The sequence below is a fragment of the Pollicipes pollicipes genome, unplaced genomic scaffold (genome assembly GCF_011947565.3).
Source record: "Pollicipes pollicipes isolate AB1234 unplaced genomic scaffold, Ppol_2.1 Scaffold_4219;HRSCAF=4965_pilon_pilon_pilon, whole genome shotgun sequence".
Classification (NCBI taxonomy): Eukaryota; Metazoa; Arthropoda; class Thecostraca; order Pollicipedomorpha; family Pollicipedidae; genus Pollicipes; species Pollicipes pollicipes.
The window spans coordinates 2,916,891-2,937,855 of record NW_023596448.1 but is presented as its reverse complement, the minus strand read 5'-3'; the positions used below and the strand labels follow the sequence as shown (position 1 = coordinate 2,937,855).

The window sequence follows — 20,965 nt, the reverse complement described above, 5'->3', positions numbered from 1 at the left end:
ATTTTACTATTGAATCCTTTGTATCGTATGCACAGCGAAGGAAATTATTTTGCGGCCGTTGAAAACCGCGTCGGCTATAAACGCCCACACAATGACTTCAGTGACCGCCTGCCGCCAGTGAAACTTATACCATAAACCCAGTATCCAGCGGGTTTATTCACCTAGGTTGTTCCATATACTGCGATCAGTACGTCAAACAAGGCGTCCCGCCTTGTTCAGTGGCGTCCAGCGCTCCGGCCCCGCGGCGTCCAGACTAGTGACAGTCAGCGTCCAGACTAGTGACAGTCAGCGTCCTGACTGGTGACAACCAGCGTCCAGACTAGTGGCAGTCAGCGTCCAGACTAGTGACAGTCAGCGTCCAGACTAGTGACAGTCAGCGTCCAGACCGTAGTGGCGCCGGCGTGCGTTTGATGACGCGTCGGACCAGGGGAGAGCCGCCTGGCGAGATGGGCGACCTCACAAACCAGTGCCGACCGGTTCGGTGATGGTAACGTAGCCAGGCTGCGCGCTGGGCCCAAATGCCAGTCATGTCTGAAGTGCATCCCCGGCCATGTGTTTTGGCAACATGCCGGGTACGTCAAGGCATGGCGCATGTATAAATGTGCGCGAAATGTACAGTGCTTAAAAAAACTGTGCCAACGCGAGCACACACGGTTAGCGGACGACCCGCTAGCTGAGTTCAGATCTTGGCGACGGCAGCGGCAGCAAGCGAGCGCAGAGCGGGCGCATTCAACGACCGCGGCCATGGTGGACCGCAGGTGCTGAGGAGCAGCGTGCGGTGGGACGGGACGAGTTTTGTGAGCCGGTCAGCAACGATGCAATCAGCGCACAGGCGATTTCATCGAAGCTCGGGTGAACCCATGTGCTGAGATTGGACTGGCCCACGGCTGCGGCTGGCTGGTTGCTGCCGCGACCGCCCCTCCGTCGCGGCCCTGCCGCCGCTCAGGACCGACGTCCCACGGTAGGGCGGTGCCTTGTCCGCCTGCGGCGGCGCACGCAAACACGCCCAGCTCACGTCTCGTCGTATATTTCCCAGATATGACAGGTACACGATGAACAACTATCGTTCCTTCCTGAGTGTATGACAAAATATTGATTCATAGCTCCTATGTCCAAACTATCCGCGGGGCGTGACTAGGAATGTTTCTCCGGAAGATGCCCAAGTATCGCACAGTCCACTTTGCCTCACGGCCATTCAGCCCGGGTGCGCAACGAACAAAACGTCCGACATCTCTGCTGCACCTGGTTGCCATAACGGAAGCCACAAAATCAGCCACCGGCCGCTCGCAAAACCAATATCTGCGCGTAAATGAGGTCGGAGAAAGGACACCATGAAGACATCAGACCTCGGTTCACAAGTAAAGCAACCCGCTACAGCAGGTATTAGGCTTGAGGGAATCCAACGGGGCGCGAGTCGGGTGTCGCCCGCATTTCGGCGCGATCAGTGCGGCTCTCAAACTGGGAGTGACGCGTAAGAGTCTCGTGGCCTGAAACTTTTGCGTTCATTCCAGTTTGAGGCACTCACGACTCGGGTCGAAGCTTACGCACTCCGTGACTTGCGCGCGCCTGTTCCCGAGGACCTCGTTGTACCTAGTGACGACACTGACTACATCACGGACCGAGTCACCACGGCAGGCAACTCACCCCTGTCGGCAGGGGGAGAACGTGACAACCTGGCGCTGCCCCAGCCCGGGACAACGGACAGGGAGATGACACTTCCGCTGCCGCGACCTTTGACACTAAGTAGCAGACCATCCCCCTGCTCGCGGACTGGGCAGACCCGGCGCTGAACAGCATCAGACGCCGCGACACGGCAATCGTGGTCGCGGCGCCGGCTTAGGAACCAATCAAGTGAGGGTACGGCGCGTTGCACGGCAGCATGCAGCCGGGACTCAGCAGAACATTGCACGACACGAAACACGACATGCAGACAACGACAAGACGACCAGCTCGCGGGCCTATGGCGCATTTGCGGCCTTGACACAAACGGCTCACCACTGCGCCTTCGGAGGACAAAGCATGGTCGGAAAGCATCCATTAAATATGGTCACCTCTTGCTGTCGAAAAGTTCTTGAAGTGCGAAATGTGTCCAGAAGCCAGTCGGCCATATTGCGTCACTGCGCAGGGGCGTTACATTCAGCCAATCACCGCCGGTAGCAGAGGTTGAAAATCAGACCGTTGACAATGTCATTTCCGATCTTGTCACATCTCTGTCTACAGCCCGGTATGAAATGGTTGAAAACTATTAAAACTTACAAAATGTAAGTTGGATTTGAGGTCACATGTGGCGTTCTTCGCCCCACCCGGATTATAGTTAAGCATATTCTTTGCTCGCTATAATCTGACTATTTTAGTTCACAACCCCATGCAAAGGTAAGCCATTCCCTTTAAACACATCGCTAACACAACGGATAACACCGCCCAGCTAATCCACCAAACGAGGCGACATAAATGGCGTGCAACTTATCTTGCCCCGCAGCCCGCACCGCACCGACGCCAACTCACAACCAGCGGGGCCCTCCCTCGAGCGCGACCCAACCGTCTCTCCCTCCCACGTCCGGGCGGTCGCCACCATCTGAAGGCTTCCGCGAGCCTGCGAGATTCTCCGGCGGAACAGTCGGATCGCACGGCCGCCCGTGCCGGCGCGCTCCGGCGGCTGATGCTAGCCGGAATGCGTCAGAATACTCCAACTCAAAGCGGAAAACCGCATCCGACACGCTGACATTGCACCCCGAGTCCCGGGCTTTAAGCGCGACCGTAATACGTTGACGGCACGGCAACAAGTATGCACACTCTGATATAATGAAGACCAACCTCATGGATAAGCGTCGTTATATGTGAGACCAATGGGTACCCATAATTCGTAAACATATGGTACGATGGCACAGACCATCTAGCCTGCCCTAGCCTACCTAGCCTTTATATTTGAATATAGAGCCTAGCGTTCTTATTTCTTACTCGTCGTGTTCCCACGCTGAACCAGCGTCTATCTACTGCACGTAACCCACTACAGCTACGTGGGGAACCATCATCAACGCCGTCTAGCTAAACTATCGCGCCGTCCCTGCTGAGCCATAAGGCCTCATCAGCAAGGCGGGCACTGGCCCCTGACTGCACGCCCAGCAATGACAACCTGTAAGACAGCCTCTCCTCCGGACGGGGTAGCCGGTGAAGGCCAGCCGCTGCGTCCGCCGGCCGCCGCGCGGCCGCTAGCGCTGCGCCAGAGCGCTCTCCAGGTCGGCGCCGGGTAAGCCGAAGAAGTGTTTGACTTCGGCGTTACAGCTGGGCATGCAGTGGGGCGGACAGGCGCCCAGCCGCCTGGCGATGCTCGCCATTTTCTGCCGGACGACGGGGGCGTTAGCGCGGGCGAGGGTGGGGTGTCAGCGGCGAGAATCGCGCCGTCGCGCTGGAGCGAAACAACGCGGTCGACCGCCGCCCAGCCGCATCGACCGCGCGCCGGGCCTGAGCAGCGCTGGGTTGGCTCCCAGCGTGCCGCGTCAGATGACAGTCCATGTGGCTTTCGTCCGAGCCCGAGTGAAGTCGCCCACGTTCTGTCTGGCGCCGGACCCCAGATCAGGCATCCCGCCGCGGACCGCAGCCCACCCGTCCGACCCGTCACACCGCCGCCAGGTGTCACCCCGTCCGCCGACAGACAGCCAATCACGGCCCACAGCGACCGCCGCCACAGTCGGCTCACCTTGCGGTTATGACGCGACGCCACCTTGTGGTCCACCATGCGGCACGGGTAGTCCTCGCCGACGACACAGCCGGCCTCGCGCTGCACCTCCAGTGGCGCCTCCCATGGCGAGAAGATGTACTGTGTGGGCATGCGGCGCAGCTCCGGCACGTAGCGCCTGCAGGCGGAGCCGGCCGGTCAGCTGCGGACCCGGCGCCGCGGCCGGACGGACTCCGCCGGCCGCCGGTGTCGGGCCCTGAACGGCCCTCAGAGCGGGTCCTGTTGAGCTCTCCTGAAGGCCAGTCTTGTTCACCCCAAGACGGTTTCTGTTGAGGCCTGAAAGCGAGTCCCATGGAGTTCTGAAAGCGAGCCTTGTTGAATCCTGGAGGCGCCCCACCTGTGACGGTGCGGCCACGGACCCGCGCCCCGTCCGTAACCGCAGGTCACGTGCCCACCACGCCGCCACCGTCGCGACGTGCCGCGGCCCTGACCAGTACAGCGGGCGCGCGCAGACACCACCACCGCCGCAGGCGGCGCGCTCGGTCGGGCCGCGTACCTGATGTACTCGCCGGTGGGCTCGAACAGGCGGCCGTAGCTGACCGGCGAGATGATGTCGGACGAGTCGAGGAACTTCTCGAACGCCGACGAGGAGACCCACATCCAGTTGCCGGCGTTCACTGACCAGTCGGCGTCCAGCAGGTACTCGTCAAACATCTGCGGGCCGACAGCGCGTCAGGACACTGGTGACGTGGAGGGGTGGATCATGTCAGCCGGCAAAGTCGCCGGCGGTGTCACGGGATCACAGCTGGTGACGTGGAAGGGTGGATCATGTCAGCCGGCAAAGTCGCCGGCGGTGTCACATGATCAGAGCTGGTGACGTGGAGGGGTGGATCACATCACCTAAAGTCGCCGACGGTGTCACGTGATCACAGCTGGTGACGTGGAGGGGTGGATCATGTCAGCCGGCAAAGTCGCCGACGGTGTCACGTGATCACCGCTGGTGACGTGGAGGGGTGGATCATGTCAGCCGGCAAAGTCGCCGACGGTGTCACGTGATCACAGCTGGTGACGTGGAGGGGTGGATCACGTCAGCCGGCAAAGTCGCCGACGGTGTCACGGGATAACAGCTGGTGACGTGGAGGGGTGGATCATGTCAGCCGGACAAAGTCGGCCGACGGTGTCACGTGATCACAGCTGGTGACGTGGAGGGGTGGGATCATGTCACCCCCCGAGCCGGCCGACGTCACGTGATCATCACTGGGGACGTCAAGGGTGTGGTATCACATCACCCCAGTCGCCGACGGTGTCACCGTGATCATCACTGCGGACGTGGATGGGTGGATACATGCCACCCCCCGAGCCGCCGACGGTGACCCGTGATCGTCACGGAAATGCAATAATTTCGGTGTGGAGCTTGATTGGATAGCTTCCGTCACCCTGTGACGGGCGCAGATATTGTGAATTTTTATCTGAAGCCTCACTTCAATGTACAACGAAGGCCTCGATCGTAACCATACAGTCTCCATTCGTCAAAAGACCGGCAAGACATTCAGATCTATGTGGCTAGTTCGTTCCTGCGATACTGCGCGGACGATTGGTGCCTCCACACACGTTGCAGCAAGGTCAAACAATTTGCTGATGATAGCAAGATGAACCTGCCTTTCAGCGAAACCACGCCGTTAAGGTCAATTCAATGTTTTTATGTGCGGCATTCAGTGAACATCTGGTGTTCGAAACCTTTTATAAACTCGGAAAATTATATTATACTCAGAATGCTGCGCTATCTGAAACAAGGCTGTGCGATGCTAAAAAGAACAAATCTAGTTCGGTACACTATACGATACAACAGTCAGCTGATCTCAACGCCTGGCCCTATACTGAAGTACCATCTGAAGAGCCAAACAAACCGTGGTTTGTCTCCCCGTTTCTGCGTCACCGACGATCTATCTGGGCGTCATCATCACAGACGTCGTAGTTGCAAGCTTTGGAATTAGCGCGGCCCCCTACAGACCATCCGATGATCAGTCCGGTCCGGTCCGAGGCAGACCAGACCACGGATCACTGGCGGGCCAGAGACCACACAGGGTCGCCGGCGGACCGTCTGCCCGACCAAACCGGACCGGACAAGGCCAGACTAAACCAGACCCTACCAGACTGGGCTGGGCCAGGCCAGGCAGGCCAGACCAGACCAGGTCAGACTAGACTAGACTAGATCAGGCGAGACTAGACTAGGCCAGACCGGACCAGACCAGATCAGACCAGCCAGACCATACCAGACCAGTCCGCGTCGGGTCAGCTGACCACGGCCGGTCGGAGCCCCCGCCCGAGCAGACTGACCTGCCGTCCGTGCTCCCAGTTGATCCAGAGGTCGCCGCGCGTCAGGAAGCAGCTGGTGGCGTTCCGGGCCACGTGGTGGATCCAGCCCTCCTGCCGGCCGGCGCATGACGAGGTCAGCGCGCGGCGCCGCCGGCGGTGGAGCCGCCCAGCCGGGCCAGGTCACCACCCAGCGCATGCGCTGCGAGACTGGCCACGCCCGGGCGGTATGTAGCGCCTCTGGCCACGCATCAGCACCGCGGCAGAGGACGCCACGGTTTGGGGACGGGTCACAGCGTAATGTGAGCCTGCTCCAAAAGCAACGCAACGGCCTATGGAGCTTGCTCCCAACCATCGGGGCAGAGCAGCGTCAAGGACCTGCAAATACTGACGGCGCCAGCACCAGTGTGCGTCAGAGCCCGCACAACCGCGCTCGGGCGGTGCCAAACGTACGCTTCGGAGGGCGTGAGGAGGGGGGGGGGGGGTAACTTCACACACGCAGCGGATAGTGAGGAGGGGCCACCGCGGTGCCGCCGCCGGCCGGGCGGCGGCCGGCGGCGGCGGCCGGCAAGATGTCGACATCCCAATATATTATCCTGCCTGCCTATATATGAATATATATATATATATATATATATATATATATATATATATAGAATTAGATAGTGCGGTTGTGTGGGCTCTGACGCACACTGGTGCTGGCGCCGTCAGTATTTGCTGGCGGGCACGCCGTCCGGGCATGGTCGAGCAAACCTGTGTGCTTTCTGGCCTGCCGGTGATCTGTGGTCTGGTCCGCTCCGGACCGGACCCGGACTGACGTCGGATGGTCTGTAGGGGGCCGTGCTAATTCCAAAGCTTGCAACTACGACGTTGGCAGCGCGGGCGCCCGCCGGGGCCCACCTGCCGCAGCTGGCGCATGGCGGCGTCGATGAACGGGTAGCCGGTCTGGCCGTGGGCCCACAGCTCCAGCTGACGCTCGTCCGTCCGCCAGCCGATGTTGAGGCACACCGGGTTCGGCTCCATCTGGTGACGTCACGGCCGAGGGGCGCCGAAACACGGCGTCACCGTCTGGATGGCGCCAGTGCGGGCGTGTGGCTATATGTATGTGCATGCCTTTAATTATACATATATATATATATATATATATATATATATATATATATATAATATCACATAGATATAAATCACACATCATATGTAAATATATATATATATATATATATATATATATATATATATATATATACAGATATATATCACAAGACACGTTTGGGAGACTCCAAACACTTCAGGGAAGGAAACCCAAGCCAACCCGAGATCTTGCCAAAGGGTACAAGCCTGAATAACCAGTTGGTTCAGGCGAGGACAAAAACAAGTTATGCGAGGTCGGAGGAGAGGCAGGCAGGAGTGCGGAAAAACTGCGCCATCTGTTGGGGATTTATCAGGGCCATGATTCAGCAAAGGGACCTGAAACGTGTACGCATGACCGAACGATTGGATGCAAAACAAAAAAAGGATATATGGTGTTCATTGCAAATGTGCGAATGTGTGCTTCACATCGGGTGACAGCGGGGACTTAATATACCCGTTCGGCAATGCATTTGTCGACCATCAAGACAGAGTAAGAGCATCGGTGAACTACCCCGTATCCATGTACTTTGTTTTACTCACTGTGCCATTCGATTAACGATTTAAATTGTTTTCGCTTGAAGGGAGAGTGGAGCAGAAATGTGGTATTTAGGGAAATCAGAAAAAGGTGGACCGACGTGTTGGGAGCACCACGCCTTTAGAGGATTCAGCGTAAAAGCAAAATTCAAGTGCACAAAATGTGCTAAAAAGCGTTCTATGTGAGAGCTGTCCCACAAACAATGCACAGGCGTGGATTGTCATTTTTATTATAGTGGAATGAACCAAGGCCCTGTAAGGAAAAAACTTTATTCAGCCAGATGCAAGTTGAAATAAAACTGTAACATCCCAATGCAAAATGTTGCTATTCTAACAACCAGACATAGCTGAACAGTTCGTGTTCACCTGGTCTGGTCACTATAGGAGCTCCGCATGAAGAAAATAAGGAAGAACCCGTGCTGACCTACGTGATGACAGGCAGTGGTTCTCAACGGAGATCACATAGAACTAACCTATTCATGACAGGCAGCGGTTCTCAACAGAGATCACATAGAACTGACCTATTCATGACAGGCAGCGGTTCTCAACAGAGATCACATGCAGCCCATGCTCACCAGATCGAAGTACGGGTTGTGCACCGACATGGTGTAGAAGAATTCGCGCCAAACAAGCTGTACGCAGATGCTCAGCGAGTGGCTGTGGGCGCTGGTGCTGGACTGGAACACCTTCTGGATCATGTGGTACATCCTGCCGGCGGCACGGGCACAGGTCACACCGCCGTATACATGGAGACCACGCGGCGCCACACCGAGTCAACACAGCATCACGCCGAGCCCACATGGTACCACACCGAGCCCACACGGCACCACACCGAGTCAACACAGCACCACACCGAGTCAACACAGCATCACGCCGAGTCCACACGGCACCACACCGAGTCAACACGGCACCACACCGAGTCCACACGGCACCACATCGAGTCAACACAGCACCACACCGAGCCCACATAGTACCATACCGAGTCCACACGGCACCGCACCGATCCCACATGACACCACACCGAGTCAACACAGCATCACACCGAGCCCACACGGCATCACACCGAGCCCACATGGTACCACACCGAGTCCACACGGTACCACACCGAGCCCGCATGGCACCACACCGAGTCAACACAGCATTACACCGTATCAACACGGTACCACACCGAGTCCACATGGCGCCAAACCGAGCCCACACGGCACCACACCGAGCCCACATGGCACCACAACGAGTCCACACGGCACCACACCGAGCCCAGATGGCACCACACCGAGTCAACACAGCATCACACCAAGTCAACACGGTACCACACTGAGTCAACACAGCACCACACCGACCCACACGGTACCACACCGATCCCACATGGCACCGCACCGAGTCCACACGGCGGCAGCGGCTGATCCGCAGTACGCACCGCATACCTGTATCTCACCAACGGGGATGATGAGGCAGACATGGATCCCCTGCAGCGTGCCGTGCTAGATACTTCGTAAGGATTCTACCTAAGGTGCTGCGTAGGATGCTGTTTACTGTGTATGATGCTGTGCACTGCGTAGGATGCTGTGCAATGCGTAGGATGCTGTGCACTGCGTAGGACGTTGTGTACCGTGTGGAACGCTGCGGCGGGCCTCGTTTGGTGCACACACGCCAGTGGATGGTTCTGCTCCCGGTGCTGTGTACGGCACGGCACGCGATAATGCCTACTGCGCACCGTACTATGCGGGTTTCAACGCACGGTACTGCGCGTCGCCTACACAGTACAAGATCCTGCGCACGGCACTGTGCGCGGCGCTCGACCTGCCGCCGGCGCTCACCTGCGCACCGACAGACAGCCGTGGCGCAGGTAGGCGGACAGGCTGCGCGGCGGCCCCAGCAGGTCCGGGCTGTACTGGTTGGGCATAACGATGCCGCGGCTGAGAGCGGCCTCCTCGTAGGCGATGCGCTCGCCCAGCAGCTGCAGGGCGCGCGTCTCGCCGCCCACGTACTTCTTCTGGTGCTCGCCGGGCGGCGGCGGGAGCGGCTTCAGGTCGGCCACCGCCGGCACGCGGGCGAACAGCTGGCGGAGGGCGGCGCGGTCAGAGCGGGGACCGCGCTCGGAGCCGGTCAGGGACCGGGAGGGGACGGCGAGGTCAGCAGCGGGGACCGCGCCGGAGCGGTCAGGGCCGGGCGGGGGCGCGGGTCAGAGCGGGACCGCACCGGAGCCGGTCAGGGCCGGGCGGGGCGGCGAGGTCAGAGCGGGACCGCGCCGGAGCCGGTCATGGCCGGGCGGGGGCGGCGAGGTCACGCCAGGGACGATCGGACGAGGTAAACGCAAGGAGAGCGGACGGCGACACTGGAGCAATGGGATAAGACGGCGTGCCGGGTAGACGTGCCGGGCACCGACGTGCCGGGCAGACAGCGTATGGGAAGACGGGGAGACGGGGGCCCATACATGGCCTGTTGACACGGCTCCAACGAAAACAAAACTGGAGGTTCGAGAACGTTGGCGGATGCGAAAAAGGTGAAATGTGACGCCGCCAAGCGTGGAGTAAGCTTACAACTCAAAGGAGCTGTTTGCCTCGGGTTTTAAAAGGGCTCCCTAGAGACCTGAATGAGTTCTTCGGCTCTGTGCATACCTGGAAGCAACTAAAAAGATGAGCGCAAAAGCGTGACGTAACCCAGCACAGGCCTGCCGCCGCCCTGTGTTAGTTTGCTGCCGTGTCAACGGCGACCAAGTGGAAACTTGGATTCTTTTTTCGCTTGGCTCCAGTGCGATTACATTTGGGGGGTGCGAGTGGGGGTGTATATATATATATATATATATATATATATATATATATATGTATATATATGTATATATGTATATATATATATATATATATATATATATATATATATATATATATATATATATAGCCATTCAACAAGTTGCAACGACAAGCTACACCTTCCAACCTCGGCGCCTCACGTAGCAGAGCGTTCGCAGGCCAATCACATGAAACCGGTCCGGATCGTTCTTGTCCCCTCTATCCTGGTTGCTGAATCAATACCGAAGTCCGCCCTACTACCCGCCCCACTAGATCGTCACAGATGGACGCATCCAAATCCTGTTTTGTCCGGCTAAAAAGCTTGCAGGACGACCGGCATGGTTTGGGTCGCCTTGGTTACCACTACGGCCGCTGTCTGGGTCGTTTCAGCTTGATGTCATTGTACTTGATCTCACCCCCGCTGAGCCGACGTCCGTCCCAGCTGTCTCATCGCATGGTGTCAGTTTGGCGACTGTTAGCCGTCCGAGGACGCCTTCTCGCCGCTGGAGGGCAGCTGCCGTTTACTGGGCGAATGCGTTCCGGGTCAAGGTCCCGCTGAAGCCATGGAGCCCCGCCAGGACTTCCCACCGGTCGATACGGCTGGGCTTCGCCCGCAAAAAGCTAATTGGCACGGAACAATGCCAGGCGCGTCACTCACAAGCGCGCGCAAAGGGCGCGGGAATGACCCAAACTGTGGGACGGCCAAACCCGTGCGCTCGGTCTGTTCTTCCTACGCATCACAAAAAGGCTCTTGTCAAGTGTAAATAAAAAAAGGAGGGCCATGCCTCCCGCCCTCTTCCCCCCAAACATCTACCAGAACTGGTTGTCCCCGTTAAGTCAAGGATGCTGCGATTCATTTGGCGAGTTGTTCGACAGTCCCTGACGACTGAGCCGCGGCGTAGCGCCGCTTCCAAACCGGGTCACATTACAGCTCTGCTGAACCCCAGCACATAACATCGACTGGACGCTTTACGTATTCGGCTGCTCTTGCCCCAGTCACCGACTGTCGCCGGAAGTTATCGACAGCATGACCAGCCCGACCTAAGGCTGCGGCCAGCACCGTGACACAGATGCGGCGACATCCTACTGGCGAGCCAGTTACGCGTCGCAAACCGCACCGGCTCATATGAGGCAGTTGTCACACTACAGGATCGGCAGTTGCCAGGGCTTTGTTTAGTCGCGTTTTGAGAGCGGGAACAGACATGTTGTCTTATCACTTTCCTGTCCCAGCCATCCAGGAGACGCGGAACAGTCCAGTCAGCTTCCCCGAACGACAGCACGAGGGCGCGTGACCTCCGGCCCACAATAACCCACACCCCCGCCATTACGATTTCCTGTTTTTCCCCTCCGTTCACATCCGTTGACGTCGCGTCGCAGCGACACCGGGTCGGTCAGATCCAGGCCCGGCTTCGATCCATGTTCTTGACATTTTTGCGAGTTGGAAATTTCAGTGTTTCCACGTTTAATCAAATGTGGGAAGAGGTATCAGTGATATTGCGCTGCTGCAGAAAAAGCCTGGGCTATGAAACAGGTAACATGTCCGTGCCTTTAAACGTTTACACAGGTGTCGTAGAATTACACAGCCTTTACAGAGCTTGCGCTTTAAATTGCTAAAAGCTCGATGTGGCTAACGCGCCTGCGTAACCGCTACGCGCCTGGGAAACCAAAGGTCCGGGGTTCGATTCCCCGTGGTGCCCGTCCTTCCTGCCAGGATGGAAGGCAGGCGACGTCATATAGCCTCACAGCTGAGTGCGTCGTAAAGCCCCAATGACGATGGCCTTGAAAGAGCGGTGCCTATGCCGGTTCGCCCGAGTTAAAAAGATGTGCGCATCTCAAGTGGAGCTCGCTTGGACTGCGGCCTCGCACGTGGGCACAGCCAGCGTTACCAGCAGTCCTCGCGGTCACGAGTGACTGAGCTCTGCTGACAAGGTCAACTATTATCGTAATACATTTCAGTGATTGTCCAATGCGGTCGTTTGACCGAACTCAAAACACCGAAGGAAAAAGGATCTTACAAAACAGGCTTTCTTTGATAATAAGGGGTTCCAAGTATACACTGCTGTCTTCAGGCAAAAAGGCCTAAGTGTTATGCAAACCAATGGCCCTTAGACCTTTTTACCTTTGGACGGCAGTCCACAGAACTTCAACATCAGTCAGCTCACACCACGTGAGTACAAGCCCGCCTGCGGCCGGGTCAACGCAGCCGGCGCGGCTCCACTGACCTCGACCGGGTGTCCGTGGGGCCGGTCGACGTCCAGGCGCGGCAGCTGGCGCGCGTCGAGCGGCGTCCACGGCACCGGCGGCGGCGGCAGGCCGATCGACATGGCGACTTGCTGCGGTCGACACGGGGTGCGACGTCAGGGTCAGAGTAGGGTGAATGTCAGGCGGTAACGGGTCAGAGTACAGAGTAGAGCGAACAGCAGATCCGCCGCGGTGTCACCGACGGCGCCGGACAACGCACGGCCGGCGGCGCGGCGATAAAAAGCAGGGTTCACGGCGGACTACTATCGATCTTATCATGCAGCCAACTCAGTGCTACCAAAACCGTACCATCAGTCCCCCGGGCTGTGGGCGAGTGTCGAGCGAGCGGCTCAAAAACGGCCTCCCAGTCCGGCGGCGCGCTCGGTCGGTAACCCGGAGGGAGGCCTCGGCCGGCGCGGCCCCGCGAGCCGACGTGTGCCCCGCCGGACCGAACGACGCCGTCGCCGGGCCGGGCGGTCCTCTCCCGCCGCCACTCACGTGTGCCCCGCCACCGCCGGACCGCACGGCGCCGCCGCCGGGCCGGGCGGTCCTCTCCCGACGCCACTCACGTGGAACATGGCGAACGTGAGCGGCGGCTGGCCGTCGTTGGCCGCGATCACCTCGGCCGGGTCCCAGAGCGTGTGCGAGATGCGCTCGATGACGTCGACGCCGTGCTGCTGGCACCAGGCGCGAACGCGGTCGTCGCGCGACCGCCACACCGGCTCGCAGTCCTGCGGAGCGCGTGCGGGCGTCATCTGGCCGCAGGCGGAGGGGAAAGGAGGGGGAAGGGGGGGGGGGGGGGCGCGGCGGCGCAAGCCGGCCGTCACACACACACGTGAGCCGCGAGGGGTTTCTCGCGTCCACAAAACGTCAGCGCCCGTAATCGGTCGCGCTTAGCGTGGGGCGACGTTAGAGGACAGGATGGACCGTGCCGAGCATTGCGGCACATTGGGCTTTCGCTGCAATGCCGTTGACCCGGCATTTCACGGCTGGGAAGCGAGGTTAAGATTCATGCGACCAGCCCTTCCTCGCGGGGACGCTGATCCCATCAATCTATCAATTGAAGCTTCGACAAATACTTGAAAAATCGCTTCAGACGGCGTAACCACGGCACAGCAAAACCGCACTCGCCTTGGAACCACCGAGACACGCACCCCGCCGTGCCGCGCGAGCCACTCAGAACGCCGTCCAAGTCCGGGGCCGGGGCCGGGGCCGGGGCTGACCTGCTCGAAGCTCAGGTGGGTCATGCCGTAGTCGGCCCTGAACATGTTCAGCACGTCCACGGGGTCGCCGCGCGCCGTCACCAGGCGGCCGCCGTACGCCGCCAGCTGGTCGTCCAGGTCCTCCAGCGACTCCAGCAGGAACTTGAGCCGATTGTATCCGATCAGTCGCGTGCCTGAGGACCCTCTCACAGCTCAGCGCGCTGAGGTGGCCGCGGTGGGACGTGTCTGCCACCCATGCTTGCGACTCGCTGCTTGGTGTGCGGATGTCGAACGGCAACATCGCGACGCGACACTTAGTGTGCAGACGTCGAACAGCGATGAAACGCCCATTGTGCAGCACTTAGAGCAATATATGCATGCACACAATTTCAAATACAAGGCATCACGTTACTTCCATCCATGAAAAATCCTGAAGTGACACCATACGATTAACTCGTGGAAGTTATTATGATTCGATATGACGTCAAGGCGTACATACGCCCATTGCCCAACGCACTCGGGGCTCGTGTAAACAATGGACCGCACAGCTTGTTTATTTAAAAATCGAGACACATGAGGTGATGGAACGTTATTTCCGTTTTGACTTGCATGTGGTGAGCTAGTTCTCATGAGCTGTCACCCACACTACATCATGTGTGATGACAACACAACTCAAATATTACAAATACCAAAACCTCAATAACTATGACACAAGAATACAAAAAAAGAACCGACATCGCAGATCGTCTCGAACACGTTGATATAAACCAGGATGTATATCACCCTGTAGAATAGGCGATGTGACAACGGTTACCGAGCTGAGTGTTAACTCACGCCTGTTGTACCGAATTCTAAGAGAGTGGAGCTCTCGTCTTCGGGAACTCATGTAAGCACGGATTATAAGCATGCCACCTTAAGCAGGTTTTTTGGCCTTCATCGGTCCTGGTTGTCGATGTGGCGATATCTGATACCGACCCTAAAAACGTCCCAAAACCGGTGGACCAATGGTTTGCGTGGAAACGATGTGCGTGCGGCAGGTTCCAAGCACCGACAAACACGCTTGTTAAGCCCACTGTCTGTCCGCCACACTAGCAAACGATGTTGGTCTCGACGCGGTGTGAGACGGGGTAACCGAGGTCAGGCACTGGTTTTAAACCGCCTTTTTCAGCTTGCCAGTTATTAAATTGAACGTTTGACATGACAGTCATTGCAAGACTGACATGGTAAGATGTGTGGGACGTGTCATGTGGGACATGACATGTGGGATATGGCATGTGGGACATAACATGCGGTACGGGATATGTGGGACATGACATGTGGGATGGCGTATGGGACATGACATGTAGGACATGACATGTGGAAGATGACATGTGGGGCATATGTGGGACATTCCATGTAGGATGACCTGTAGGTCATGCCATGTGGGACATGACATTTGAGAAATGGCATGAGGCATTGCAATACTGCAGTACAAGCTACATGTCGTTGAAAACTGTGTGGTGGTACAATCAGTGGTGGCGAAGATCTACTCCCTCACAGCTTGGTTCAGCAGGTTGTTGAAGCCATGCTTAACTGACATTAATACGCGCCCGGGTGTGGGGAGCTCAAATTGACCCCCCCCCCCCCCGAGGGTTTTTCAGAATGGTTTCCGAACGGCGCGGCGCAGCCGCGCCAAAATTGGCTTAGCTGTAGACAACCGAATACCGGATCATGTGACATACAAATTTAGATGTACCTGGTAAGGTTGCTGACCTATGGCAGGTCAAAGTCAGGCCATGCTTTCAGCGGAGGCAATTTCTAGGGAATCGTCCAATCTGATACAATAACGGAGTGTTTGACGAAGCCATACATCTCTGGTATGCCTTCTTAGGCACAATCAATATTGAATGAGCAAATTAAAATCACCTAAGGCCAGGTATGGAAGTCAGACCAAGGTCACAGCCAATTTGATTGATTACTTTGGGGCTTGCTGTATGGGATAGTTTGTGGTGCTCATTTCGAATTTATTGACAACAAGAACCGCATCATACATCTTCCATTGACTTCTTAGAAGTCAGAAAAGGTCGTTGGCCTAAGATGACCCGGGTCGACATTTCGTTTTATGAACAAATTGCCCAGCATAATCTTTGTTGATTACTCATATGCAAAACTCAGAGAAGTCTTGTATGGTTTTGGTCACCATGACCTTCAAAAGGTCATAAAAGGTCACCGACTTCAAATGGGCCTTTGAACTTTTGCTTAGAAACAGTTTCCTACGTTCTGGGGTACTTTCGTGACTAACATAGAATTTGACCTCGTTTGACACTATTTGACATGAAGGTCATGGCCTAGGGAGCTCAAAATTTGACCTAAGTGAGTTCACGTGCAGGTCGAGACACCCTGCAAATTTGGTGTCTCTAGCTTTCTTAGTTCCCGAGATCTCAGGGGGGTCAAATTGCCCCCCACCCCCACCCGGAAGAAGGGTATCTAGCCGGCCACCCGGGCGCGTGTCAAGACAGGCTGAGGCTGCGACTTCATTCGTGGTTCGTTTCTTAGTACATGAGTGGAATGGCAGTTCAATGGCATTCAACTCAATGGCAGGTCTTTTCAGTGCGGAAAACTGGCATTTGCTGTTGTAAAAACTCAGTTACTTACTCCGGGGTTCTGAATGGGACGATGATCATTTGAAGCTTTAGGGCGCACCGACATCAAAGGTCAGCACCCATAACAGCGACCGTGCGTCAGATAAAAATGAAAGCCATCGCATTCCATTGGAATGCTGCGGCATTTCTTGTCGCGGCCTTGCATACAATTGGTTTTGTTTGATACTTAATCGACGGCAGTACTTACCTTTGAGCACAGTGAAATGTTCACTGCAAATATCGTGTCATAGAACAGAGGTGCATGGGTAGCCTGCTGCGCGCTTAATACGTTGCCCCCCCCCCCCCCCCCCCCCCCCCCCAGTTGCCCACCACTCACAGATAATTCGCCTTGCAGTCTGAGGGATATAGTTCTCTGCAAACTATGGCATAAAAGTACATTTGTAACGCTGAATGGATTACATTTGTTCGGGCATTCAAGTGTGGGGTAAGGGGCAATACAAACAGGTACATGAAAACCCTTACTCACACTAAGACTATAACCACATGCACCTTTACCTCCACTTTCTCCATCGAAGATAAATATCAGGTACACCTCACTACAAGTAGCCAACAACTCCGCGAGGGCTGGGTTGTCATGGAGACGAAGTCCATGTCGGAACCAGTGAACTCCGACTGTTTTCGTCATCTCTATCTCTGGTTGCTTCAATGTGAAACCAGGTGTAGATGGTGCTGATCACCTGAAATAGTGTTAAACTGTTAGACGATTTGAAAACAAACAACCACCTCAAGGAAATGTACATGAGATGTACAAAATGTGGATGTTTCATATTTGCAGATCTTGAAGCAAGCATAAGATATGATGAACCAAGCTCACTTATATCTATTGGCACACTTTTAAGCAGAAGACTGCTCTAGACAACAAAATTTTTGTGTTTAATAAATATGCTCCTCAATACATCATTGACCGATTTCATCATGATACCTTGCACAACATTGATTGTGAGCCAATCAATGGCTGCTATATCTGTAAATTGTGCTCATGAATGCCAGGTATAAGCAACTCAACCATTCTATTCCTCTTGACCTTGATTGCTACATGGCTCATGAATTGGCAGAATTTGAGTAATGTTATCATGACATCATGAGTGCCAAGGTGACCTTGAAATACTCTCCCAATTTTCACTGGTGTGTAGCTCAGGAACTAGAGCAGATTAGGTCCTAAGAAGGGTAGAGCTATGACTTGCCTTGAGAAGTCTTAAACATAGCTCTTTCAGTTCACCCTCCTAGAAATGTGGAACACTTCCTTCAATGTCAAACACATTAAAGGAAGTGTCTCTTATGTTACTGGTAGCAATATTTCTGGACTGAAAGATTTACAGAGAACAATACAAAAACAAACCTTTTACTATTACAAACTTCTCCAGACGAACCTTTGCCTTCAAACCTGCCATACCATGGGCCCTGTGTGTCCTACAGCATACTGCAATCACCAGCACTTCCACATCCTATGCTCTGGTCTTTTCTCCTACCAATATATAATCAACCTGTTTTAAGTGTGAAAACTTAGTGATGATGGGCACCCCACAGCCTGGGCAGCTGGGGTCTGAATGGAAGACGCAAGCAAACAATGGTGGGAATAACCTTCCTCTGAAATAAGCTGCATTCAAACACTACCTGTCCAGTACAGATATCATAAGGACCAGGCTTGATCTCATCAGCTAAAGAAGGGATAGAAAAAAAGCAGTTATCTGCAACTGAGATTAGATTTTTGGGTCTAATCACAAAAGTAACTACTCCCTGAGTGCCATGGTGGAAAGCACGATTGCTTACTGCAAGCATTCTAAGACAGGAGGTTTTCACTGGCTGAGAGCCTTAAACCTTGAAATGAACAGCATGCTGATCATAATCAACACTGAGCACCAGAATTGATCAGGAGTCAATAAAAACCATGTTCAAGACCTGCTATTAAGCAATGAGCATTCTCATCACATATTTTGATGATCACTTGGCACATCACATATCTTAATCAGACCTATTCTTCCTATTATACTACAGATTTGTTTGTTTCCTGTATAAGACCTAATATTACTATTAAGCCAAGGCATGTCATGCTTCTTTTGAAATTTTTATGCCAAACATAAAAGGAAAGCGTATCAAGGAAAAATAATGTGAGTGGCTTGAAGCATCAAGTACTTTTATTATAAGCAATGTGTTCACTTAATTGTCCTTTCAACAGCCTTTTATGGTATATCAAAGGTCAATAACTCAGTATACGGGATAAGACCTCCGGGCACATAATGCCAAAAAAGAGCCAAATGCCTTTATTTTATTTTAATTTAAATTTTATTATTATTATATTATTAAATTTTATTTTTATTTTATTTTTATTCTGTTTTCATTTGAATTTTTAAATTATGGGGTAGACACAATAGGTAAAAATGGGCAATGTCTCCAAATAGTCCCTGTTAGGCTATTCTTCTCACAGTTCTGAATATTCAATAAAACATAGGCAGATGCAACCAACAGAAGCATGTTTCAAAACAACCCTGGAGGTATAGCAAAGCAAGGTCTGAAGAGCTGTGAAAATCTGGAAACCTTAGATTTAAGCCTACCAGGCCAGAGTTACTAACAGGCACCCTTCATACACACCCACCCACAACACAGGCAGTATTCTGGATCTCCCCTTGAGCAAAATGGCTTGGCAGGATGCAGAGCCACAAATCTGAGGGACACTACATGATCACTGCCCTGTCATGCAGGCATGACCACTGCCATCAACAGCAGGCCATCCAAGCCAAAAAAGTGGCAAACAACTAAGGCGACTAAAACCCACCGCAGCATGGGTGTTGATCAGGTGGCCACTTTAACCACGGCTCCAACTAAATCAAGACAGGATCCTGCATGTTGAAGAATAAAACCTAGTTCAAGCAAACTGTCCATGTTGATGACGTGGTTTGCTGACTGGCATCTGCATGATTTTCATAAAGGAATGGAGCATTAACTCCCAAAATACCAATGACTGTGAAACTGATAATCACAACACTCAACACAACACGCGCAAAGTACGAGGTGGGCCTATGCCAAGAATAATCATATTGCGTTTTCCCGTGTCAGTCAACAATCATTTATCATTCCTCGTTGTAGTTATAACGTTGTAAATTCATCAATTCACATCGAACACGAGCAACTAACACCCGCAACTACGCTTACCTGGCTACCCTTACGCGGGCCTCGCGGTGCACTTCACTGAGTAAGAATAGTTTTTATTTTCGCCACCAGAGTACAATCTATTCGTTATAAAGTTGTAAGTTAAATGGTAAAATCTCATCAAAATTTCTATACAATAATTTTTAGTAGTATCATAATGTAACGAGTTATTCAGAAGAATGCTAAAATATACTAGATGACATGGAAATTATTTGCGACCTAGTGGTGGAAGCAGCAGCTAATACATCCGTTAACGCGTAGTGTAAAGCTGCGCACATCGTGCGATTGGTAAGCGCTGCCGGTTCGTATGTGCGCGTTTATTTTTTAAGTAGTCGCTCTGCATTGTTTTAGGGTGTCATGAAAATGCTGTGATTGTTTTTAATTTTCATGTCCTCTGTATATATGGATATATCTGTTAAAGACGCTGAATCCGTATTCGTTCCCGCACCCCCCCCCAAACAACCACACAATGCCTAATTGAAGGTCTTTTCTGCCTTGCATTTTTATTCTACGCCTGCCTGATATCTACATGAAATACCAACATATGCTTATGCACTCAATCCCTCTGCCAGAAACTGTGTCCTGAACACATGTGTTCAAGGCCAGCATTGCTTAATTTCTAGATGACATATATTTGGTATGTGAGTATGGTGATGTGTTTATTGCTTATATACATTGGTATATGTGAATGTTCTCTACATAAATCTGTGTGTCAGCTGACACAAGAATGAGATGCTATTTCATAGGCATAGTGCATGTATGTTTTGTCAGAAATGTGTGCATATTCAACCATTTACAATCATGTTATATTACAGGCATGTATGTATTTCCCTGGAAATTGATAGGATGCACAACATAAATTCCATGACAGTCTGGCTTTTTTGCTGATGTTCATGTTGCACACATTTCGCACCCTGAACAATGTAGCACAATGTAGTTGAAAGCTTAAAGAATTACACTCACCATTGGACAGAACTCTGGAAGAGTGGTAGCTGGCTAGATAAATAGGTGCTATTAAATAAAGAATATTCACACAACCAAATCAAATAAGTATGATGATAATGATGATGATTTGGGCCTTTGGGTGCATTAAGTACAAGAGTCATGATGCCCATCTGAAATAAACAATGTTGTAGTCATGACAAAAATGGCAAAAACTTTGCTTTAATATATATTTTAACATTCCTTACACATTTACTCTGCCTTATATTGTGTTGCAGACAAATTTTACTCTGGATTGGGGGGGGGGGGGGTAGGCTTGGCAGGCTTGAAGGAGTGGTGAGTAGAGAG

The 20,965-nt window shown here is 53.6% G+C and overlaps 1 protein-coding gene across 2 annotated transcripts; it reads right to left on the bottom strand.

Annotated features, from left to right (window-relative positions):
- Window positions 1-1,011: 1,011 nt before the first annotated feature.
- On the bottom strand, window positions 1,012-19,710 carry LOC119095326 (cryptochrome-1). 2 transcript variants are annotated; one of them, XM_037218181.1, is made up of 12 exons: window positions 19,679-19,710; window positions 17,024-17,205; window positions 13,908-14,080; window positions 13,254-13,415; window positions 12,666-12,776; window positions 9,472-9,713; window positions 8,230-8,362; window positions 6,890-7,012; window positions 6,014-6,103; window positions 4,233-4,390; window positions 3,698-3,854; window positions 1,012-3,338 (listed from the first exon to the last, which is right to left on the bottom strand). In XM_037218181.1, the coding sequence occupies exons 2-12, from the start codon at window positions 17,151-17,153 to the stop codon at window positions 3,210-3,212; spliced, it is 1,608 nt and encodes a 535-aa protein (XP_037074076.1). In that variant the 5' UTR covers window positions 17,154-17,205; window positions 19,679-19,710; the 3' UTR covers window positions 1,012-3,209. The 2 variants fall into 2 exon arrangements, with proteins under 2 accessions (XP_037074076.1, XP_037074077.1); XM_037218182.1 differs by lacking the exon at window positions 19,679-19,710 and adding an exon at window positions 19,302-19,357.
- Between the last annotated feature and the right edge of the window lie 1,255 nt (window positions 19,711-20,965).